The sequence below is a fragment of the Sciurus carolinensis genome, chromosome 16, assembly GCF_902686445.1.
Source record: "Sciurus carolinensis chromosome 16, mSciCar1.2, whole genome shotgun sequence".
Taxonomy (NCBI): domain Eukaryota; kingdom Metazoa; phylum Chordata; class Mammalia; order Rodentia; family Sciuridae; genus Sciurus; species Sciurus carolinensis.
In genome coordinates, this window is record NC_062228.1 from 12,550,511 (window position 1) to 12,575,276 (window position 24,766).

At 40.6% G+C, this 24,766-nt stretch overlaps 1 protein-coding gene across 2 annotated transcripts in view; it reads right to left on the minus strand.

The window, feature by feature from the left end:
* The window catches only part of Hydin (HYDIN axonemal central pair apparatus protein), a 361,889-nt gene that overhangs the window by 188,998 nt on the left and 148,125 nt on the right, over positions 1 to 24,766 (minus strand). For both annotated transcript variants that reach the window (XM_047529238.1, XM_047529237.1), the window contains exons 18-22: positions 16,122 to 16,360; positions 13,133 to 13,406; positions 10,981 to 11,124; positions 6,781 to 6,924; positions 1,113 to 1,426 (exon numbers count right to left, since the gene is read on the minus strand). In XM_047529238.1, the coding sequence (XP_047385194.1) occupies positions 1,113 to 1,426; positions 6,781 to 6,924; positions 10,981 to 11,124; positions 13,133 to 13,406; positions 16,122 to 16,360 (1,115 nt within the window). The remainder of the gene's footprint in view (positions 1 to 1,112; positions 1,427 to 6,780; positions 6,925 to 10,980; positions 11,125 to 13,132; positions 13,407 to 16,121; positions 16,361 to 24,766) is intronic.

Genomic DNA, 24,766 nt, shown 5'->3' on the forward strand with positions numbered 1-24,766 from the left:
CTCAAGAGCAAACTCAAATCCAAACCCAAACCCAAAAAACTAATTTCCCAATTAAAAAACAGCTAAGGACTGAAATGGACATTTCTTCAAAGAAGATATATGCATGGAAAATAGGTATATATTAAGAAATGCTCAGTGTCACTAATCATCAGGGCAATGCAAATCAAAAACACAACGAGCTGTCACCCTGTTAGGGTGGTGTTAGCCACCAAAAAAAAAAAAAAAAAAGAAACAAAGAAAGAAAGAAAGTGTGGAGACACTGAAGCTCTTGTACACTATTGCTTCTGAATATTTATGTAAAAGAATTGAAATTAGGATCTCAAAGAGATACTCATACTGCCATGTTTATTACAGCAATATTCACAATAGCCAAGATGTTGAAACAACCTAAATGCCCATCACCAAACAAATAGATACATAAAATGTGGCATTTAGGAACAGTAGGATAGAATAATTCAGTCTTAAAATGAAGGAAATTCTGCAATATGTGGCAACCTGGGTAAACCTTGGGGACGTTATGTTCAGGAAATAAGCCAGTCCCACAAAGACAGATACTGCATGAGTCTTGTTATTTGAGTTTTTTAAAAACAGTCAAATCCATAAATGAAAGAGTGGAAGAATGGTGGTTACAGAGGCTGAGAGGAGGGGAAATGGATTTCAGTTAAGCAAGAGAACTAAGTTCTACAGATCTTAACGTTACACCTACAAGTGAACAAAACTGTATAGTTACACTTAAAATGTGTTGAGGTAGATCTCGTGTTGTGTTCTTATCCCAACCAAATAATAAGTTAAGAAACTCTACAACTTTATTTTTAGTGATAGATTTCTCATGATCTAACCACTAGACTCAAAATGAAAAAAGGCATATGGATATTGCTTTGCTAATATGGTGGTGACTGGGACCTTCAAAGATGTCATACATGCTTTTCCTGTTTGGAAATCTAGGATGGACCATGACTTCAGATCTTGGTCACTTCTGTCAGTAATCAGTTGTTAGAGCTAAAAGTATTCATGAAAGGCCAGTATGAACACAGGAAAGAAGAACACAGGAAACCCAGTACAATGCCTGAAAGAGGAAATGAACAAACAGCAGAGGTCCAGGATTTCTGTACCTTATCTTATTTTCCTCATCGTCCACAAGGAAGAACCAGCGGAACTTCACAATCAAGGGGCTGCTGTTCGTGACTGTAATATAGCGCATGACTTCGGTGTCATTCAGGATACAGCCAAAATCTACCTCCATGGTCTCGAAGCTGAGGTTGGGGTAATGTACTTCCCCACGCAGGTTCAGGCTATCGACCTGAGGGTGTTCCAGGTACCTAATTGCCAGCACTTCTTCTGCAACCCAGTTGTTGAAATCGTTTCTGAAGAAAGGGTCGAATCTGATCAGCAGGTTTTTTTCTTCATCCGTGTTCAGTTTAATAGGCTACAATCAAGATAATGGGGAATGATCAACTTTTGTACTATGAATTTCCAATACAATACATGAAATAGGACAACTGAGGTCATTTATATATTTGTATACAAACATACATATTAGTGTATCTAACACACATGTATTACATGTAATTAAACAGCCAGTTCTATGGTTTTCTCCAAAACTCAGGTTGAGGTTTGATTGCCATTGGGGCAACGCCAGGAGGCGGGACCTAGTGGGGAGTTCAGTTCACGGGGGTGAAGCACTCAGTAATAGATTAATACCTTTCTTGCAGGAGTGAGTCCTGCTCTCCTGGGACGGGATCAATACTGGGAGAGTGCACTGTGATAAACTGAGGTTGCCTCTTGGGTCCTCTCTTCTATACATGCCCGCATGCCCTTCTGCTTACCACCAAGATTTGAAGTAACACAGGGCCTTCACTAATGTCTTGCTTTCAGACTCCCAGATTCCGAGCAGTGTACTCAAATAAATGCAACAAACCCCTATCCTTTATAAATCACCCACTTTCACTTAATTCTGTTATACCAACTGAAAGCAGACTAAGACAGCTAGTATACAGAGTTTTGGACCCACACGTACATTCGTTAAAAATGACAGCAGAGAAAATTTGGAGAGGGATTATTTGGAGGAAAAGATTTTGATAAGAGTTGTGGGATCGGAAGGATTGAGGGATTGTAAAAGGCCAAGTCTACAAAGAATAATGATTGTTAAATATTCTTAACAGAAAATAAATTAGATTGTGAAATGTTCTTGCTAGACAAGTGGGAAAGTTCTTTGCTTAAGAAATTTTAAAAAGCCTTTTGAAATCACTGGGTTGGAGGGTCTGTACAGAGTGACCCAGAAACTGACAGATTAGCTAATTTAATTCCTTTCCAATGTCTGCAATCCTGACTCTTAAGCACAGTGTTATCCACCGTTCGATGTTTTCTATTCAACACAAAGTCACACTCTGGAGAAGTAGAGTTTGTTTGGTAGGTTTTATTTGTTCTTTTCTCTTTTTGATTCAAATTTCCAAGTGTTCCTTAATGTTCCTGTCTGCAGTAACACCTTCCCACAGAAAGGCTGGCCCTGAGTTGGGTTTTTTAGACATTGCTCAATTTCCACATTTAATTGCCTCTAGAGCCACCTCATGATATGGCAGGAAGGGCCTGAGGCATGGAGAAGAATGAATGTGTCCAGTACCCCTCACCTCTCCACTGGGTTCAAACAGTTCAGGTATTTAACTGTGTACATTAGTGACAGGGTTAGATGGTTTCCACCAATAAAGTCAAACACCTGATCCAACAATGAGAGAGAGGGAGAGAAAGAGAAGCGGGGAGAGAGAGAGAGGCCCAATTCCATCTGAAAATCACACTGGCCACCTATCTTTTGATCTTACCATGGACACACAAGGCTGGGCACACTTTAGAACCTACCCTTGTAAACCATGACATCTACACATTTGGTATTGTAAAGTTCAGTGTTTAAATATCTTTGAAGATTGAAAATAAAATTTTTCCCTCAGTGGAATGATTTTGTTGTTTTACAGAAACATCTATTAAATTTATATTTTATATATAAAAATACAAAATTAAATTAGAAATTCATCAAAATTTCACCATGTATTATTTCTCAGAGTTAATATTTGGTAATATTTGGTTAATCCAGACAAGATGTATGAATAATAGAATTTTATACAACTGGCATTACATATACTCTACTACTTTTATTAAAAATACATGTTTGAATTAAAAAAGACTTAAGACATTTTTCCTAGTCAAGGAATATTAATTTCCAAGATTAAGGACTCTGGAGTCAGATTGCTTGATCCAGGTTCTGCTAGTTGCTAGCTGTGTGGCCTTGGCAAAGTATTGGGTCTTAGTTCCTCTATCTGTAAGACAGGCATAACAACAGTACCTACCACTTTTTAAGAGGATGAAATGAGTTATTATGGATGTAAGGTGACTGAGGTACAGTGCAAGTGCTATGTCACTCTTAGTTATTACTATTATCCCCTTACAATCAAGCAAAGATGGTTCAATATTAAATAGTTTTTATTGACTCCTGGCTGTAAAATGGGATGGAATCAGCACACTTATGCTTTGCCTTGCTCTCAATTTTTCCTTGGTTGCAGTGATTTTTAAAAATGGAGGTTGAAAAACCCTCTGCCCTGAAAGCCCAGCTGCCAAAGTTGTGTAATTTCAGTTAAATGGACTGAGGGCTTCCTAGCAGTCTTCCTCAGAGTCTTTTTTTAATCATCCCTCAGTGCCTTATTTGATTCTTCTGGACATTTGTGTTTCATTGGCAAATTGGTTTGTCATCAGATTGGTTATTCATCAGCATGAATGCTTTTTCAATGAGTCCTTGTATCGGGAAAGTGCCTGTTTGTTGAGTATTCTCAGAGGATACTTTGGCTGGTTATAAAACTCATGGGTCACACTTCCCCTCAAAACTGCAGTCTTTGCTTCATTGTCATTTTGCATTCAGTTATTGAAGTCTGACGTTAATATAAAATATCCCTTTGATGGGTTGTTCCTGCTTCAATGTCATAGAATTCCTTGAGTCCTGTGATTCTGCTAAGATATATCTCACTCTTGAATGTTCTATGTCATTTTGTCCCAGGCCTTAATTTTAAAAATATTTAAAACACATTTCATTTATATTTTGAATAAGAACAATGAAAAGCAAATCACTTTGTGCCCAATGCTCCACCTCTTACCTTCCTGTGAGGTTAACAAGCTTACAAGTGTCTTATCTATTGTTGTAGACATAGTCTGGGGACATAAAATCACATTTACGTGTTTCTTTTTATCTTTCACACATGAGAATATAATAGGTACCCTGTTCTGCATTTTATTTCTCTCACGGGGAGAGAGGGAGCTGCCTCAATCTTTTTAGTAGTTGCATTTAATTCCATCACATAATTCTGCCATCACTTAATAAACTAATCTCCTGCTGAAGGATGTTGGCTTCCAATCTTTTACCCTTATAATCAATTTTGCTGTGAATACCCCTGTATATATGTCATCTTGTATGTTGGGTCTATTGCACAGCATTCCATTCCTAGGTGTGGAATTACCAGTCAAAATGCATGGACATTTAAAATCTAGATACCTATTGCCATATTACCTTCCAGGGTACACTGCCCCACATTGTACAAGAGTGTCTGCTTCTACATGCTTTCCCTAACACTAAACTCTATCCAAGTTTTATTGTTTGCCAATCTGATAGGTTAGAATGTATTTCATAGTAATTTTAATTTGCATTTCCTCAAATATGAACAAAGTTGAGCATATTTGAGAGCCAGGCACAGTGGTGCATGTCTGCGATCCCAGCAACTTGGTAGGCTGAGGCAGGTGGGTCACAAGTTCAAAGACAGCCTTGGGAACTTAATGAGGCCCTAAGCAATGTAACAGGACCTTATCTCAAAGTAAAAAAAAAATACAAAGGGCTGAGGAGATGACTCATTAGTTAAACACCCCTAGATTCAATCCCTGGTACCAAAAATAAAAAAAAATCCATTTTATTTTTCTTTCTGTGAACTCTATGTTCATTTCCTTTGCCCATTTTTCTACTGAATTGTTGGTATTTTTCATCTCGATTTATAAAAGCTCTTTATTTTTTAATTACATGTGTGTTTTTATTAAGGTTATATGTGCAAATAATATGAGGCGGAATTGTATATAAGAAACTAGTTCCTGATCCACCCTGACATCTCAACAAGTCAGAGGCTTCCATTTCTTAATTTTGTCATAAAATTAGTCTACTGAAAGTTTCCTTGGTCATGATCAAGCTAGATACCAGAATGGGAAATGAGGGGGGGTCTTACTCTGGGGTACCAATGCTGATGACATCAGAGGCATGAGGTTTCCTCAAACAATTCGATCAATATCTCTGGGGAAAAACCCACTATTTTTGTCTTGGGGGTAAAAGCCCCTTTCTGGGTGGGGTCTGGTACACACAGAATCCCCGCACAAGTGTTACGTTTTCTTGTCTTCTTGCTTAGGATCATTTCCTCTTCTCTGAATCTTTCAGAGGTGTTAGCTGGCTTTCTCCTTATACTTGAACAAGACCCACTCTTTTACAGAATCTGTTGGGGGCTATGCCGTGCTGACGGCGCTGGGATGGTGCTTGGCAGCCAGCCAGAGGTTGCTTTGATCACATGATGGTGAGGAGGTTGATTGGCATAAGCACACCCAGGTTATTTGTCATTGGCTGTATCCAATTAAGTCCACGCACACAACGTGTGCACAGGTGCTCCTTCTTGTGCCTGCTCGTTTTGACCTTTACCATGATTGAGCAGCTAGCTCTCACCTAATCTTTGCATGATTGGCGTCAGCCCTACCCTTCGCCTCCTGGAGGGAATATAAGCTGGCTCTGGAGGTTTGAGGGGGTTTTTGAGAGGTTCGAGGTTGGAGGTTCCAGGTTGGAGGTTCCAGGGTTTCCTGATTCATCAATAAACCGTTCCGAATTCAAGAGCCTCGCTACTTTTTTGTCCCCCGCGTCAAATTGACTGCTGGACGGCGTCAAGAATCCCTGGGGAGGAGCAGAGGAGGGCACAGTGCCATGCAATCCACAGCCATGCAGGAGGACTGTCTGGGGCGCCCTCTCGCTAAGTGTTCTGTCCCCACTCTTCCCAAAGATCCATCTCTCATGGGGCTGCCGAAAAGTCTCCTGAAGTCTCAGGCGCCCTCTTCTGAGCTCTCTCGAGTGCGCCTGCTCGGGCCTTGCTCCTTCACACCACTTCTCCACCAGCTGACTCCCCTGAGGGCAGGGCGGAGCAAAATGGTGTGTGAGGACTGATTCCCCTTGGGTCCTCCTTTCCCACAGCTCTGCAGTGTCACTTGGCCATGGCAAACCATTCTCACTGGCGTCTGCCTGTCCCGCAAAGGACTCTGGGGACTGTCTTGCAGGACTGTTTAGAGAATGCGGCCTCTTGTCCCAGAGGAGGCAGCAGTGAGCTCACCGCCTCCTCCCTCAGCCTGGTTCTGATTTCTCAGTGTGTGGACATAGGCTTGCTGGACTGAGGACTGGGCGTGGCTACTTCTTCATTTTCTCGAGTATGGGGTTTTGGTTGGATTTGAAGGAGAACTAAAAGCTCTTTATTATCACTAGCAGGAAGTCACTGCTTTCTGTTGAATGGTTTCATTATGGCGGGGGAAGGATTATCACAGTGAGCTGAAGTTCTTGCACCATTAATGATGGCTCTCCTACTGACTGATGTTGGAGTTTATTTATTTTATTCTCTGTACCTTTCTCTGTTCATTTCCCAGATCCTTTATGTATTTTTTTTTCTGAACAAGTTAGGCAGTGTATCATTATTATTCTCTTCCTTTTCACATACACAACCCCTATCAAGTTACCTCAGAAGTTGCAGGCAACAGGGATTTATCAGTCTCACATATAAAGAAGGGTCCAGTTGTTGAAAGCAGCATGGTCACAGGCAGGGTGGAAATGTTCTTTATGGCCAAGGGCTGGTAATCAGGTTCCAGGGCAGTGTTTGGTTTCTGTGGAAAAGGAAAAAAAAAAAAGAAGCAAATCAAGTTGTGGTAAGTATGATAAGCCTCTGGCAACATTCATTGGTAAAAAGCTTAGTGTTCCCCCCTTATATATTTATGTCTTCCCTGGTAGAAGTTTAGATAAATCATGTGGAATGATACACAGTGGACCCCTGGAAGAGAGAACCTGCATAACCCAGAAAACAGGGATGAGATTTCTGACTTCTGTTGCCCACTTGAAAATACCTGGAGAAGCCCTGCTTTAGATGGAACTATTACACAGAACTTTCCACAGTGTCACAAAATAAAGTCTAACACCCTAGTGATATCTTGTGAAAGGATCCAGATATCGCTGCAGCAGCTAACCATTTTGCCCTTATGTAATTCTTTTTCAAAGCTTAAAATACCCAATCTGCAAACATACTTATCTTGCTATATTGACAAATGCTTATAACTATTTCCTGTAAAATTTTCCTGATAGCAGCAGGATAGTTGATTTAGAAGCATCTCCTCACTTTGTTCGTCTATAAAATTTATTTTATTTTTAGCCAGAGAAAGCATCTGAAATGGATCTTAAGCTAGATGTTTCTACTCAGACTGGATTGTTCTCATTCAGACGTTGCCACATTATTCCTCCTGTGCTCTGGAAAGGGGGCCCTTCAGTATCAGCTGGAGGAGACCAGAAACCTTAGTATCTGGCCTCCGAAGAGTACTTGCCTCCAACCATTCCTGCCTCTTCCTGTAACTGTATCCTGCTTTTCCAGGCCTCTGTGACTTGACTTGCCTTTTCACCTTGTTCTAATTTTAGTTAAGTCCCATTTTCTTACTGAGATCTGACTCCATCTTCCAGTGTTTGTCCAGGAAAGTCTTCCTTCTATAGTGGTTCCTGGGTCCTCTAGCCTTGGCTGAGCTTGGGTGGCTGGCATCTTCTGCCTTGAGTCTCCTTCCTCAGTGGAACCCCACTACCTCCTGTGTATACCCCGGGTTACTTCAGGGGTCTGGCCTAGCATTTGCCATGCGAGGCCAGCTGTTGATTCCTCCCTCTACTACTGTACCATGGACACCACGTGGACTCAGCATTTGCAGGTTGCATACTGCCATCTAGAGGGGGACGAAGCAGCACATTTGGGCCTACTGAGTAACAGGCTACATGGAGAACTGTCTACCCAGTGACCTTCCCTGAAGGCTGCTGTGTCACTGCAGATGGCTTTGAAGTGAAGAAGCCACACTTGGTTGGTTTGGCGAGAGGCCATTCAGAGGTTAGTGATGAGACGGAGCTGAAGCCCAGAGAAGCCGATCTATTTTAAAATGACCCCTTCTCTCTGGGTTGTTTGTCTCCCCGAATATCAGCCGACAGAATTTGCTGCTAGAACTTCATGAAGCAAACAGGGCTGAAAGTTTCAATTGACCTTTTCAATCTCACTGAGATGTGGTCTCATCTCCGTGGCTTGTGAATGGTACAGTCATTATAAAGTAGATCAGACCTGAGGAAGCAGTTATAGAAAAGCCCTTTTCTGAGACAGGGCTCAGATCATTATATTCTAAATCAGATGCCCTGCCTCAAGCCGACAACACAGAGGCAGAACAGATAATTGGGTGTTAGACAATTAAACCAGAATACCAAGGCCTAACAGGTCCCCTTGCCCACTTGGGGTAATGAAGCCGCATTTCCTCCCCATCGCTGATGTAGATTAAATCTGAGCAGGAAATGAACGATGAAAAATACGGTGGTAGGAGAGATTTCAAACGTCTGCTGTTGGGGGAAGGAGAGAAGGATCAAAACAAACAGCAGGGGGCTGTGGCTCAATTCCCTTTTTAATTCAACAAGAAGTTACTGCAGTATTCAGAATATTTGCATATTTTAATATAGCGATAAACTCAAACGATGACATTTAAGCAAAATATGCTACCCTCCCCCCCGCCAAAAGGTATAAGGATATAAAGAGAAGAAAAGGAGCATTACTCCCATTTTTTATGTTTATGGATTGAAAGTTCTAGCAGCAAGAAACTAAGCTGAATATTTAACATACACTGTCTTACACAGAATAGCTATTCAATAATATTCACTGAATTCTCTCTGAATAGCTGCATTCAGAGAAAATATGGTGCCACCAAATTCGGGGCAGTTGTTGCCAATAAATATCTTTCTTGATTACTTACACAGGAAGAATTCAACACAGAGCCGTGAAACTTCATAACCGCAGTGGGAACCTCATAGTATTCCTTCCTACGTGGCTCACGGAGCTTGTTAGCTTCATGTGTCCCTGTGCTGACACTGAGAGCCTGATTCGACTTCCTCAGTGCCCACCTTCCCCCAGGTCTGCCAAGCCAGGGTCTTTGCTGAGTCTTTCTGCCCTGTACATTGTAAGTGTCTAATACACTTGGCAAGCATTGCTGATATGAACTGAATGAGTACCTCTCAACTCTCCTATTGTCTCCTAGCAGAGCACCTCAGCCATGGTGGTGCTCAGTAGACTTTTATTTTAATGAACAAAATATCTGCTATCAGGATAACTGGCCTTGAACACCCTCCTGCAAACCTCCAGGTAATGAAGGAACCCCAGGGCATTCCCCCATGACCCGTTAGACACTGCCAAACCCAGCACTTTTGTATGACGGTGTAGAGCACATGGTGGAACGGTGGCTTCCGTAACGCGAGGTCTTCCCAGTAGGCGGGGCGCATGGTCGGGGAAGGACTATTGGCATTGCTGTCTCTCTAGCTCCTAACAAAATGTCCAACACGTGAGAGGCCTGGTAACATTCCCTCAGCCGCCAGCATGACTATCTCAATGAATAAATCTCACGGTGTCATTCTCCTCTGGGAAGCCCTCCGGTGGCCACCAGAACGAAGCCCAAAGGCCTGAGCGTGCCTCCCAGGTGCCACACACACCTGGACCCTGCCTTCCCTCCAGAGACCTCCCACCATTTTGGCATCTTCTCTGTCCAGGGTGGCCTTTCAGTTCCTCATGCTCACTAGGCCCTTTCCCAGGTCCTTCTCACGATTTGTCCCTTCTGCTCATAATTCTTTCCCCCTTCCTCGTCACCAGATGAACTTCTAGTTTTACTTCAAGTCTCAACTTGAGGCACTTGCTCAAGGAAGCTGCCATATGGACAAATAAGGCCACGTCCCTACTCCGTAGGCTCACGGCGCCTCACAGCTCTTCTGCACAGCAATGTTCATAACTAGAACCAAAACAATTACATTTTGACAATCCATTTACAGTCTATGACCTCGACAAGGCTCTTAGCTTGGGTGATGTAGTCTTGTTTAACAGATTTTCAGCACCAGCACAGTCCCTGACTCAGAACCGACATTTCATAAATGCCTGTTTTTAGTGGTAAGTTATTCTAGGGTGGAAACTTGCCTAGGAGTAGGTCAAGTGTACTGTGATATCTCCTCCACCCCTTCACCATCTGGAGCCCTGCCCTGGGCAGCAGCCATTCCCATAACTCCCCTGGCCCCTGACTCTCACGTTTATTGCCTGACCTTAATGGCCATAAGTCATGGACACACATGGCCATATAAATTGAAGAGGCTGAATCAGATAATTTAAGCTGATTGTTCTTCAGCCGTGTTAGAGGCTCCACATAGCTTAACCTGTATGAGAATGAAAATAGAGTCTACAGTGTAGGGATTCTGTGAGGGACGATTGGGAAAATACAAATAATGAACATGACTCAATGCCTGATCAAAAAGTGGTAGCTATTCTTACTGATTATTATAATTATTGATGATTATATTCCAACCCTTTCTCTACTGCGACAGTCATCTTACCCCAAGTAAAATGAACATTCATTCAACAGAAAAGCATGTTCAGTGCGTTGGAATACCCTTCACTTTAGTCTTAAGCACCAGGAACGAGGGAAGTAGGATATCCATCGCAAAGGATTGCAGGTTTAGATTCAGAATTTTTAGTTGAACACATACTGGCTTCTGAAGCTTAAAAAACATCGGACGGATAGTGGCTGGAATGGGATTCCATTAATTTAGCTTCCCAAATGAAAATGTGAACATGTTGAGCCCCGAGCGGAGCCCCCAGCCCTCCCTAGCACAGTCCTGCTGACCTTCTCCAGTCGGTATGTGAGCTGCTTGGTGGAAAACTGGATGAGAGGTGCTATAAATTCACAGATGACAGTCACGGCCATCACCAGGCTCTTCCCCTTCTGGGCTCCAATGATGGCATGGCACACCAGCTTTTCTTTGACTATCTGCAGACGAGATACACGGGCCTTTTCAGAACAACCGTAACTCAGAAAACTTAGTGACCCATCAAGAGCAAACAGATTCCAAACTATCTGCCCAAGGACACAGGGGAAGAGCACATTTCCTTGAATAGTGTATTTAGGGATTGCTCTCTGTCACATAATTATGTTCTGGTTGGTTAAATATGGCTGTGATGAATTCTGTTTATTTTTGACTACCCCTTAGGACACAATTTACATATATACATATATTATTATCACTATGATTGTCATTATTATTATGCAACAGGAGCTATTTTATGAGCTATTTGTCCAAAACAGATAAAAAATTCTTCATGGGCAGCAACTTTGTGAAGCCCAAAGCAACTCGGTGAGACTCTAAGTAAAGTATTAAAAAAGGTTGAGGATGTGACTCGGTGATTAAGCACCCCTGAGTTCAATCCCCAGTAGCAGAAAACAAAACAAAACCAAAAACAAATCTTCATGGGGCTTATAGTTCAATGGTGGTTATAAGATCTCTTACCAAACGAGTTGGAAACTGCGGTTGGATTAATTCTGCCTTTCGTACTTATGTATTTAAACATCATGCATTAGAAACTAACATTTCTTTGGACCCAAGGTGTACAGATTTTTATAAAGTAGAAGGGACCCAAATTGAATTTCAATCATGAAATTGTACCAAAGAATGCTCAGGTTTGGGATATTAATGAATTCAACTACCTGGTATGATTTGGAAGCTTTCAGCAAATCTTAAACTGAATTTAGTCCTCCAGTAGCTCAGATGTAATCCCTTTTAAAAACATGCTTAACTCTTGGCAGCCACATTGTAACCATCCTCCTGCTCCAGGCAGGAGTGTCCTGAGATAAGCGGCTGTGTTCTATTCACTTCTGCATCCTCACTGCCCAGCGCAGTGTTTGTCACATGACACGTATTCTAAACGTTGGCTGATACCCCAAACGACAGAGAGGAGGAGTGTATTACAGACTTCATGCTGACAGATAATTTTTTTTTCTTTTTTGTACCTGGGATGTAGTCTACCTGAAAATGTTCTCTGAAAAAATAATGTAAATGAAATAAAATGAAACATGTGACCCTAGCAATGGACCAAGCAAGAGACCCAGTTTTCTCATATTGTCTCTGGGAGACAAATTTCTTATTGCTTCCTATTTTATGAGGATAAAATTCAGTGTTACCTCCTACTATGGTGACACAGGCAGGAGCTTAAATAAGCATCATTTCTCATTTATAAAACCTGCATTTGTAGGACAGGAGAAACTTTTTCCCCCAGAGTTGGGGAATGAACCCAGGGCCTTGTAAATCCTAGGCAAGTGATCTATTACTGAGCTACATCTCCAGCCTGGGAGAGACTCTTAAGTGACTTCAAAATTCTTTCTTTTAAGTTTTTGGTGGTTTCTAAACCTGCTGAGGTGATATAATAAAAAGACAGAAGGTTTGGAACTGCTTGAATGTGTGGTGATAATGTAAATAAGAACAAAATATTATGAACTGCTGCAAAATAAACATGGTTGTTTCATTGATATATAAAATACTATAGTTTTAAATGTGATAGTCAGACAGGAAGGGAGAAAACCAGGGAGGTTGTCATACCTGGATAGAGGGGGCAGCCCAGAGTATCTGTGAAACTTTTTTTGAATAAATGTTAAATTCATACTGCTATGTTAATAGGAAAAAACTGCTTTGGATGAAAACTAGATATTCCTCTATCAGAGATTTTTCTGGCTATTCACTATTTACCCTGGGAATGAGAACCTGCTTTCACTGGTCCTTTGAGGTTGGGTTCATGGTAGCTATAGAAACAAGCAGAACACAGAGCAGAGCTGAACCTTGAAAGCAACAGACACTGCCTTGGTAAGCAACTTAGTGCTGGACATGATCCTTGAGGAACCACAACCTTTTTCAGATAAATGTCAAGGGATTCTCCTAAGAAATAGATACAGTATAGTCAAGGTTTATTTAGGAGAAAAACAGCTTCTGAATGTTCTGTCCTCTTACCCTGGGAGTAGCAGAGTAGCCTTCAATGATCACATCTATTGTCTGGCCTGGGTAGAGTTCCATCCGGACAGGGTGGAGCTGAAACGCTGGGCTTCCTAGATCCCTTAGCTCCTGGGAGTCCTTGGGCTGGCGACGACCACCAGTCCGTCTCTTCTTAATCTGTCCCTTCTTGTACAGCTTCTCCTGGGGACAGAAATCATCATTCATCCAAAACAACTGTTGGATCCGACGTCCCTTATTGGTCAACTTGAAGCGGTAATAGTGGGTGTCCAGGCTGAAAAAGAGGCAGGTGTTGAGGAGGCACAGTTTAGGGATGTTCTGCTCAGCTCTAAACCCTTGGGATTGACTCCTCCAGAAGTACTTAAAGAGTGAGAACCAAAAAAGACGTTCCTTTTAAATTAAATGTAGGACACTACTAGCAGCTATTGCAGTGATGGAACAAGGTGGTATCTACTAAAGGGCCCCCAGACCTCGGAATGGGAACCTTAGTCTGATCCCAGAGTTGCAACCATTAGGTGTGGGTCTGTGGGAAAGTGGCCCCACCCATCCCCGGTCTTCCGCAGCGAGCTGAGCACTCACAGGGCATGTGGAAGCAGTTCTTGTGGAAAGCACTCTAATTAATGAGAAACGGTTCTGAGGAGTGAAGGAAAATGAAATACTGACTGAAGGAGAAGCATATTTCAAAATATGTTGAGTAAATTTCCACTGAATGAGTGAAGTGTCTCATGCTGATGGGCTTATGTCCAGAGCACTTTGAAGAGAAGCAACGCATATTCTTTAGACCTTAGCAGAGGTCGGGGGGGACCGGACAAAAGTGGGCCAGTACCCTCTCTAGACAGGGCACTCTCCTCAGACTAACATACTTTCAACATGCTTTCTTTTCCTTCTTTCTTTTCTCTTCTCTCCTTCCCTCCCTCCCTCCCTCCCTCCCTTCTTTCCTTCCTTCCTTCCTTCCTTCCTTTCTTCCTTCCTTCCTTCCTTCCCTCTCTTTCTCTCTCTCTTTCATTATCTATTCCTCAACAACTTTTTTTAAAGGACCTCCTGATGGTCTGGCTCTATACAGAAACTGAGATTTCTAAGATCTTGGAGCTGATTCAAATGTGTTTTATTTGAGATTTAAAAAAATTGATGCATAGACTTCTTTACTTTTTTCAGGGAAGAAAACTCATCATAAGACTGTTTTTATTCTTTAAATTTTATTAGGCTTGGAGATTTCATCCTGTCCCCTCCTCCTTAGGAAATGACATCTAATAAGTAAGTTGAAGCATCAAATAAATAATCGGAAGAAATATTATCAGTTGTCAGGTAAAACCACGTCTCTCTCAGTATGTGTCCACGGGATATGCTCAATGGAATATGTTTACCTGGAAGTCTAACTTTGTGGGTAATGGTATAATAAGTAATATACACTGTTTATAAACTAGGTAGGGCTTCTGTTAGTTATTCACAGTATATCTTTCAATAATCACAGAAACACGGGTATTATATTAGCTCTTGTTGTATAAAGAAATAGAAGATCTGAAAATTTAAGGGAGCTGCCCCCAAAAATGCAATTAGAAGGGATAGCCTATGGGTATTTCTTTAGACCATGGGTTGGCCAAAATTTTTGGTAAAAGGGCTGAATAATCATCATAATATTTTAGACCTCTGAAGCCACATGGTCTTGATCACAATTACTCAGCTCCTACAGTGTGCAAGCTAGGAACATTTGGCTGTGTGCCAATAAAACTTTATTTATAGAAGAAGGTCGTGGGCTGCAGTTTACCCTTTTTACTTTTGAGGATTCTTTTGGCTATTGCTGGTATGATAAGTTTATGTCAAAAAAAATACAATAGGGTTTAGGCAGAGGGGAAATCAGCAGCTAACCACCACAATGTGCTTGTATATTCATAGCAAATGGTTAACTAACCCTCTGATTCCAGTCAAGTATTGGAATATCCTTTGGGGGGCTATTTGACACTATTTGTAGATTAAAAAGAACATGTAATTAGATCTAGTTTGCAGTATACTGTTTTTTGTAATTAGATTTGAGTGTACTTGAAGGGATTTAAAAACAGAAGTATGGGAATACAAGGACAAAATGCCCTAGCTTATGGCCAATAAGCAAAGAAAGAGAGAGAGCGAGAGCGAGAGAGCGAGAGAGCGAGCGAGAGAGAGCGAGAGAGCGAGCGAGAGAGAGAGAGAGAGAGAGAGAGAGAGAGAGAGAGAGAGATTTTCAAATCTACTTTACTCAAAAAATACAACTGTTCCCAGTAATGTGTTCACAGTAATGTAACAGACAGGTACCAGCCCAGGAGTCAAGTACTGATAAATGCACACACCTCCCTTGAGGAGCCAGAAATAAAATCCCCACACATACCCTCTCCCTCAGGATTCAAGCCTCATTCTTCTTGTATCCATACTAGATTGTTCTGCTTAAAGGTGTCTACACTTTACCATCTTTTACTTAGATATTTAGACCCTCTAGCTTTCCCTGGGTGAAGTCAATTGTAGCCATCTCAATCGTTGGCACTATAGTGGGGAGGCACGTGGGAGAAATAATACCAAAAAAGCTATGGCTTTGCAAACCTGATAAGATATAGTCGTAATAACTTTTTTCCTTTCCAGATATGCTTTATTTAGTTTACCACTAAGATGAATCTGTATGCAGAAGGATTAGTAGTATATTGGAATCAAAGAGGAGAAATCATGTTTGAAAGTCCAAATTCATCACAGAGTAGTCCCTTGTGAGTTTGAGAGAAGAGTGCACTTCCTACAAACAATCCCTTTCTCTAGGGTAGAGGGACACAGCTTGGAGAATAGAACCAACTTATGACTAGGAAATGCCTTCTTGTGGCCAAGGTATCCTACAGGATGGGGGAAAGTGAGGATGGGACAGAAGAGGGACCGAGGAGGTCAGTTCTAGTTACCAATTTTCCAAAGTAGGGGTGATGTTCAGCTGATGCAACAAATGTAGATCTATAAAAACTGGTTCATGATATTTCCTTACCTAAAATGTGCTCCCAAGTTGAGTTCTGGCGCAAAGGGCTTATCTGAAACAATGGTAGAGCCAATTCCTGAAGCCTGGACAGGAATCCGATACGTGCTGCTGTTTTCAATTTCCAAAATGACTGTATCTTTGAATGTCACGATGTCATTCAGGTTGGCAGTCAACGTCAGTGGAAAATCTGCTTCTGCGGGAACCGTGCCTCCTTGGGGTTCAATGGTCCAAAGGGACTTTTCGTGTGCCTGCAACACAAGACTACAAGTTAACAGGGAAGATATTCTTGGCAGTTCATTCTGCACATGTCAAAGTCCTCTGTACTTCAAATGGCTGGTACCACAGAATTCAACATCAGAGGCAAACATTATTTTTTTTTTTTGGAATCAAAGCAGCTGAATGTTTGTTGGCTTTTCTTTTTTCAAAAAGCAATATGATTCTGAGGAGTAAACCTCTGATTCTACTTTTGAATGCTCTGTGAAGATTCTTCACATCTTTTCCCCCTGATGACAACCCAGTTCACTAACAAGCTTAGATTAATTATCTGCTCTAATCTCCAAATTCTGAGACAGCAATAGAAATTTTTAAGGAATTTAGAATTTTAAAAGAAACATTTTCAAATGTAAAGCTTCTAGTATTATAGTGAAGATGAAAAGCTTTTGTTCTACTTCATAATAATTAATAGAATTTCATTCACTAAAATTCCAAACAATTTGAAATACATGGTGTGCCTGAATTGTGGAGTTGGAAGTGACACCTACCAACCTACCCCTTTTAACTGCTTGGTTCTTCAAAGCTCACTCCTTTCCTTTCTGAAGGTCATTGTTAAAACAATTCCTCTCAATAACAGTGACTGTGACCTCCACATTTTAAACTGCATACCCACCCCCAGAAAATCTGGCCACTTTCACTTCGCTCTACTTTTCTCCTTAGCACTTACCATCTTCTAACATGAATTACTTACCATGGGCACTGTCTGTCTCCTTGTACAACAATATAATCCCTACTTAGAAGGAGCTTTGAACTTTTGTTTGTGTTTACTTGCTCACAGATACATCCCCAGCAGTTATAGCTATGCCTGGTACATAATAGGTATTTAATAAATATTTGACAAAGGAATGAATGCATTAGCCTTTTAATCAAATTCTTTGATGACAGATAACTCACTTATTTATCAAGGTAATTTGACTAACAACTCAAATCATTAGATGTTTCTTTTTTATATGAGGTAGAAATGTGCTTCTTTGGACCTTCTACACACTGGGTTTTAGTCCACTTCTTTGGACCTATATAGGTTAAACTGAATCTACCCCTTTTGCTTAACAGCCTTTCAAATCCTGCATCCCACTTTTGGAAGAAAACCTCCTATATCACAAATAAGACTCCAAAGTAAGGTTGTAGTATCAAATCAGAAAAAAGACTTATGCCATAAGCATTTTATTAAATTTTAAAACAACTGCTTCATTGATGATTATCTATTTTCTCACCGTTTTAACAACATTGTCCTTGTCTTAGAATGTTTATAGTGGAGGTTCACTGCGATAGATCTAGGTCTGAATTTATTTTCATATTCTGCTTGGAATGTGCTATCTTTCCAGAGTCTTTGGTTTGAGATCTTTTGTTTCTGGAATATTATCAGTCATTGTCTGTTTAAATATTGCTTCTGACTCATTCTCTTCCTCCAATCTTCACAGGGCTCCATTTATACATGTATGTGGCTTCCTGATATTCTCTCTCCTATCTGCTTATCTGCATTTTGCTCTCTGTGCTTCATTTTGGATGGTTTCTTCTGAGCTATTTTCCAGTTCACTAATTCCTTCTTCAGCTGTGTTTATTACATTGTTAAACACATACATTATGTTCTTAATTTTGGTTTTTGTATTTTAGGGTTCATGTCTGGTATTTTACATTTCTTCTTACAAGGTTTATAGCCTTTGAGGAGATTTTACAATTATGATTGTGACATTCACCTTACTAGCTGTTCCTCCCAGTTCCTTGAGGTATCTACAGATTTAATGAGCAAATTGTTTTTAGGACTTTTCAAGTAAATAGAACAAATGCATATTCAATGACCCTGTGGTGCATTTTTGTATTTCCCACAACACAAAAATGTCCAAAGCACATCATCTTCCCTTAAGGAACTGACAGTGATGACATTCAAGGAAACCAACACCTAAACAACAAAAATACAAGCCAGAAGGAGGTTGGGGCCACAGTGCCTCTGGGACATCTAAAGAACAAGCTGCTTTTCAGAGTAGAGGATGCTGGAACCCTTTGATTATGACAAATATACCACATGCATTTTCATTTTCCACCAAATGTGAAATTAGACTTAATTACCAAGTGGTGTGTTCTAATTACATTATGCTATTGATTAAAAACTCTAATTTACTCTACTATGATTGTATATATAAACAATTATCTCAAAATTAATAAGAAACATCCTTTCCCTATTTTGATTGCTATTTTCTCTAAATCAATTCTGACAGTTCTGTTTAATTTGGGGAACACATTAATCTATGATTAATCATCATAGAAAATATTTAGTGATTACCAATTTGCATTGGGAAAAAGCTAAAAAATAAGAGCTGCAGAGATCATCTAAAAATTTCCAGGATAATGACTCAGAGGAAAATCCAAACTCTCCAGTTCACTGGAGAAGAGCTCAATGGTTGCCTGGTATATCCTCCTTGGCTTCCCATTTAGCTTAATGACTCAGAAGAAGCCCTTTAAAATAAAGCATATGGAGGAAAACAATGTATTTAAAAACAAATGTAAAATTTACTTCTGAGCTCAACTTTAGAGGACACTCCAGGCTAAAATAATCCTCCTTCCATTTAATTTCTATGGTGTATTTCTAGTGAAAGGAACTAAAGGAGAAACGTGAGACCACATGTAACTGGATGGGGGTTCAGGTGCCATGGAGGCTGTAAACCAGACACTTCCTGACAGGCGTGGGTTGGATTTCGAATAGAGCTGCATAGTGATCTCTGTGCCTGATAAGAATGCACATTGCAGATTGTAGTAACGTATTAGAGACTGCAGCTGGGCAGAATCTCACAGGGTGACATTCCAGTTGCCTTGGAACATTATCGAAATCCAGGTCTGGCTCCAGTGCAGATTCAGAAACTGAATTTGGTCAAGGGGCCCCAATCAATGGTCATTCTCTTAGGAACTGGCTCATAGATACTTATTTGAGGAGAATCTAATACTTAAATAAAAATGCCAATTTCCCAATTTGCAATGAAGGATAAATTGTATTAGACCAGAATGCTAGTTACATTTCCTTCTGGTTTGAAAGTCTACATGGGAAATAAGTAAATTGCATTTTAAAATTTAAATGAATTAAGTATAGCAAAGAAGAATTTTTCAAGATTATAAATTGTACATAATGAGGATGTTGATGAATGATGGGAGGAAATTTTATTTTAATTTCAGTAATAATGGAAATTATAGATTTAACTGTAAGTCAAGAGTCTTATTATTACTCAGGATCTTTGAATCCCTTGGGGGATAGAAATAGAGGAACACAATTAAACATCACATACTATACTAGATAAACTAGGACCTGGATGGAGGTACTTGTATGATAATTGTCCATATTTGAAGGGCACTTGTGGAAAAAATCCTAAACCTTGCATGACTCAATATGTTTTTCAAAAATTTCTCTGTGACTTTCCCACTCAAAGAAACTTAGTCCTAGCAGAGTATTAAAATATAAAGAAAGAAGTAAGCAAAGTCTATCTTTCTAGAACATGAAAATGCATTTGTTTATAACTGTATGGTAACATATGAGTAAAAGATAATAATCATCATAAATTTAATTTTCAGGAGTGTAGGTCAATTATTATTGGCAGGAGAAACTATAAGAACTAATGCTACAATATTCTTTTCATATTTAGGTTCAAAGACATAATTTCTAACATATCTTCTTAATTTATTCTCCCCAATTTTTTAAAAGTCCCAAAGTAGAAACACTAAAGTGAATTCTAAAAGAGCTATAAATGCAAATTCAATTTTCTATAGATATTTTTTAAATGGATAAAGTAGCTTCATTTCATCTAAAGTTTTTATTACAGTAGATAGGAGTTCTTGACTTCTATCATTTTCAGTCTGACCTACACAATCAAAGCAATACAGGGAAATAGATTTTTCATGCCTGAGTAACCAGCCCTTCTCCTTTCTTACTTACAGTCTTTATATTCCAAGCAGCTATTTTAGATAAGGTGATGATAGCTGCTATAACAGAAAGACCTCTGATGCTCGATGGCTTAATATAATTGAAGCTTATTTCTTATAGCTGCTCTGGAAAGAAGACCTGAAGTTGCTTTCCAGGGCTGAGTTGGTGAGTTTCCTTCTTGATGAAGTTTATTAATCAAGCTTGGCACAAAAACCGACAGTAAAATATATCACAGATTCCAAAGAACAAGACACATTAAAATGAATTCCAATTGGTGGGTGAGGATAGGCTTCTGTTCCAGTCAGTCAGTCATTCAAGGACCTCAGCTAAAAAGATTCTGACATTTTTAATTAACTTGTGGCTTCCCAGGATACTCTGGACATTGGCTCACTGCTGGCCAACGGGTAGAGAAGGAGAATGGAGGGTGATGTGCTAGGATTTGGTGTACCAAGCCTGGAAGTGGAACATATCACTTGTGTCCACTTCCACTGACCAGAACTCAGTCAAGTAGCCACACCCAACCTCCAAGGAGGATGAGAAATGTAGTCTAATTCTGGGTCCAGAGCACTCTCCCAATTCCAACTTTCCTAAATATCAACTTTTGAAAAGCAAAGGGCTCAAGTGGGAGAATAACTTGGTGTTTCAAATCTTATGAGAATCCTGGGCGCAGAGTTCACATCCATCTGTTGTTAGGACAAATAGAAGGACAGCTATGAGAAAAAATAAGAACATTCGAGGCAAAAGGAGCTCAATTCATTGGGCTTTCTCCCCAAATTTTGGGCCTGAGAGTGTTCTACATAGTTTTGCTTATTTTTGAGATTCAGCTTATAATTAATACATAACTTTCCTATGTTCATATATGAATCCACCACCAGTGAAACTCCACATCATGTGCCACCATGAGACTGGGATCCTAATTAGGATAAGTTATACTCCACGTACTTGTAATATGTCAAAATACACTCCACTGTCATGTATATCTAAAAAAGAACAAATTTTTAAAAAATGACATAAATCAATGTCATTTTCCTTCTTTTTTTAAATCAAAAATGAGGTGCATTTCAGAGAGGGTATCGTCAATGTCATTTTCCCCACTCCAACCATTTGTTTTCGTCTTCCAGTCAGTCGCACAGGTCGGTCCTCTATTCACGATGCAGCGAGGATGTCACGGCATGAGTGCCGTGTCACGTCAGGGGGTGTGTACCATTGCTATTCTGGTTCCTGCTGACACAGGTTACCGCTTTGGAAAGAAGACCTGAAGCTGCTTTCCAGGGCTGAATTGGTGAGTTTCCTTTTTGATGAAGCTTATTAATCAATGCTTGGCACAAAATCAGACAGAAAAATACATCACAGAACTCGAAGAACAAGGCACACTACGATGCTAATGCTGAGGCCCTGGGCCATCCCTACAAGTCAGGCTATAAACTTCTAGATCTGTTTGTCCATTTGGTATTTGACTTTTAGGTGTGTCCTTTGCTTTTAGGGAGGACTTATTCTACGTGACGTTTTCTGTTATCAGCAGGACATTTTAGGCTGAAGAAGACATAGATGAATGGTTGTCATCAGAGTGCTGGAGGACATTTCATAACCTTTTAAAACCCACAATACAGCAAGACAGCAACGAATGGAATTAGGTTAGAAAAGAGAGCTCTGAAAGGAGAGGGATGTGGGTTCGATCCCTGCTCTGCTGTTTCCCAGACTGGACTGTGGGCATGTCACTTAGCCACGTCCAGTTGCAGTTTTCTCCTCTGTAGCTCAGGAGACTGACTGTGTCTTCTACATGAGTTTTGGTGACAGCTAAAGGAGGAAAACTCAGCATCGTATCTGGAACGGAGCGAGTCCTCACGAATGATAGCTATCATTTTGGTGATTTTATCACCAAAGTCTAAAGTGCCCCATGTCATATCTAATGATGGGCTCAATAGTGTTTGCTGAAAAATAAAAGATTACAATATTTGTTGGATGAGAACCATGTTGGGGTGTGTGGTAGGCAGAATTCTAAGATGGCCCAGAAGATAATCCATCTCCCGGGGTACAATTGTCTTGTAGTCAAAAACACAAATCTAGGCACTGCTGGGAAGGGATTTTTAGATGTAGTTATGATCCCAAATCAGTTGGCTTTAACATGCTGACTTTAATCAGACTGGGCTATTCCTAGTGAGGCTATGCCAAGCAAAAGAAGGCCTATGGGAGGGGCCCTGTTGTAGGGAGCAGTGCGTGGCTCAGAAACAGCTGGAAACAGTCCTTGCTGAGAGCCAGCAAGAAAAGGGGCTTCCATCATTCAACTGCAAAGAAATTAATTCTGCCAGGAACCTGAAGAGGCTAGTCATGGGCCTCTCCCTAATCAAGCCTCTGGTAAAAAAATTCAGCTCAGTCAATATTCTTATTTCAGCCTTTTAAAATCCTAAGGAGAGGATCCAGCTAGTCCACACCTGGATTCCTAACGTATATAGACACACAGTAAATTAGAATTGTTTTAAGCCCCTAAATTTGTGGTAATTTGTTGTCCAGAAATAGAAAAGTAGCACAAGGTTCCATATATATTTTTTTGAAGATGATAAAAACAAGCCTTCTACAAAAGCTTCAGCAATACCTGCCTCTGTTTTTTTTTTTTTTTTTTTTTTGAGGACAGGGGCTAGAAAGCCAGTCATTTCAGCAGACCATGAATAACACACCAGGAGATGTGTGTGTGCATGCAGGTGCATGACGCTGTGAAGATGGAAAATTCGTGCTCTTTGGCAATTTAGAATTCTGTGCCCACTGGTGATTAGTGCTGAGCCCTTCCCTCTGAGGTTTCACATATCTGAAGATAACATTTGCTTTTTATTTGGCAATAGGGCATCAGCACAGTACTTAGGCAGTGCTCGGCTCCCAAGGTAAATAGGCCAGAGCTTTTATGAGTTTCCTTATTGTGTATTTAATATTTACCATGAAAGGCAGACGTGAAGGCTATTGTTTGCACATGTCACATCAACAATAACCGAGATTGTGAATATGCTCAGACGGACCTGTTTTTCTGTACTGCTAGCAACTACGAAGCCTGAACAAAGTAGCACTCTGCACTTTTCTTCAAAATAATTCATTTGCCAATTGAAATCTGCAAGAATTTCCTCCCATGGAATGAGAGGAAGCAAATAATAACAGGAACTAACATACAGAGTGAGGGATCTCTTTGGATTTATACTATTAACTCAGTGGATGATCAATTTTTTTTTTTTTCTGCGAAAGGAGAACAATGAAGAGTCACCAAGGCCTGTCTCCTTTTTGTCATCTAAATGGTATCTCTAGTCATATAGTTCTCACTGAAGTGAGTCACTTTGCTGCTTAAAATAAGTAACAGGTAATTCAGAGATGAGGTTCAGAAGAATCCATGCTAGAGCTTAACAAGGGAGGCAGTTCAGGGTCACAATTAAAAGTGTGGGTCTTAAGAGTCACATGGCCTGGTGGTCAGCTCTGGGCTCTGCCATTTGTGGTCCAAAAACTTTGAGCTAATTTTAAAAATCTAGACTTTGGTTTCCTTATCTGTTAAATGTGCTACTTGAAGATGAAATAAAGTGGGTACCAAGCATCTAGCACCTTGTTTAGCACATGTGTGTTATCTTCCGAAACTTCACGTCCAGTTCTCCTTCCTGCTGGCACCCTCCCCAGCCCACATTGTGACAGGGGTGTCCTTTACAGATCTGACTCAGTGCTCTTCTGCTGTAGATTATGGATGGCTCCCCACTATCTGGCTCAGTGGTAGTATCTTTTATCGACTTTGAGAACGCCACAAACCTCTCTACAGAAAAATGCACATATATACCCTCACTCCGAACTTTACAGACTGGTCCCAGAGTTCATAGATCTCCAAAGGGGTGGACATTTGTCACATTTTTTTGTTTGATCCATCTATGAGCTCACTTTTAATGTCTGAGGTATATATCATTTTGTGTGAATCCTGGTAGGGGAGAGAATCTTACTTCCTTTTGAGAAGTCACGCAGGCCCTCTGCAAACATGGCAGCCTGCAATCAAGACTGGTGTGCCAGATAGGCCTGATTTGGAAGATGTAGCCACAGTCTTCATACAAGGGCCCCTATGCCTTTTCCAGACTTGTTTCCCGGGACACCAGGTCATTTCCCTTCCCCAATATGCCGAGCATCATCACTGTGTCTAAAGGTGCTGCTCTGAGGAATGTGCTCCATTTCTCTGTCCTTCATAGCCTTCAAGTCACCACTCGAATGTTCTCAACGGTGATGAGTTTGCATTTGACAGAACTCATCACTTTCTCCTCTGTGCTTACACATTTTAACCTGACTATCTGTGTGCTCTTTTCTTTTGTGAGATTGTGAACTCCAAAGAAATAGACATTCTATTTACCTTTATTCTCTCCCCTTGGTCAGCACAGTACCAGGAATGGGGACAGGGCTCAAAAATAATACTTGTTGGCCAACAAATATAGGAAAAACGCCCAGCTTCACTAGAAAGCTAAAGAAA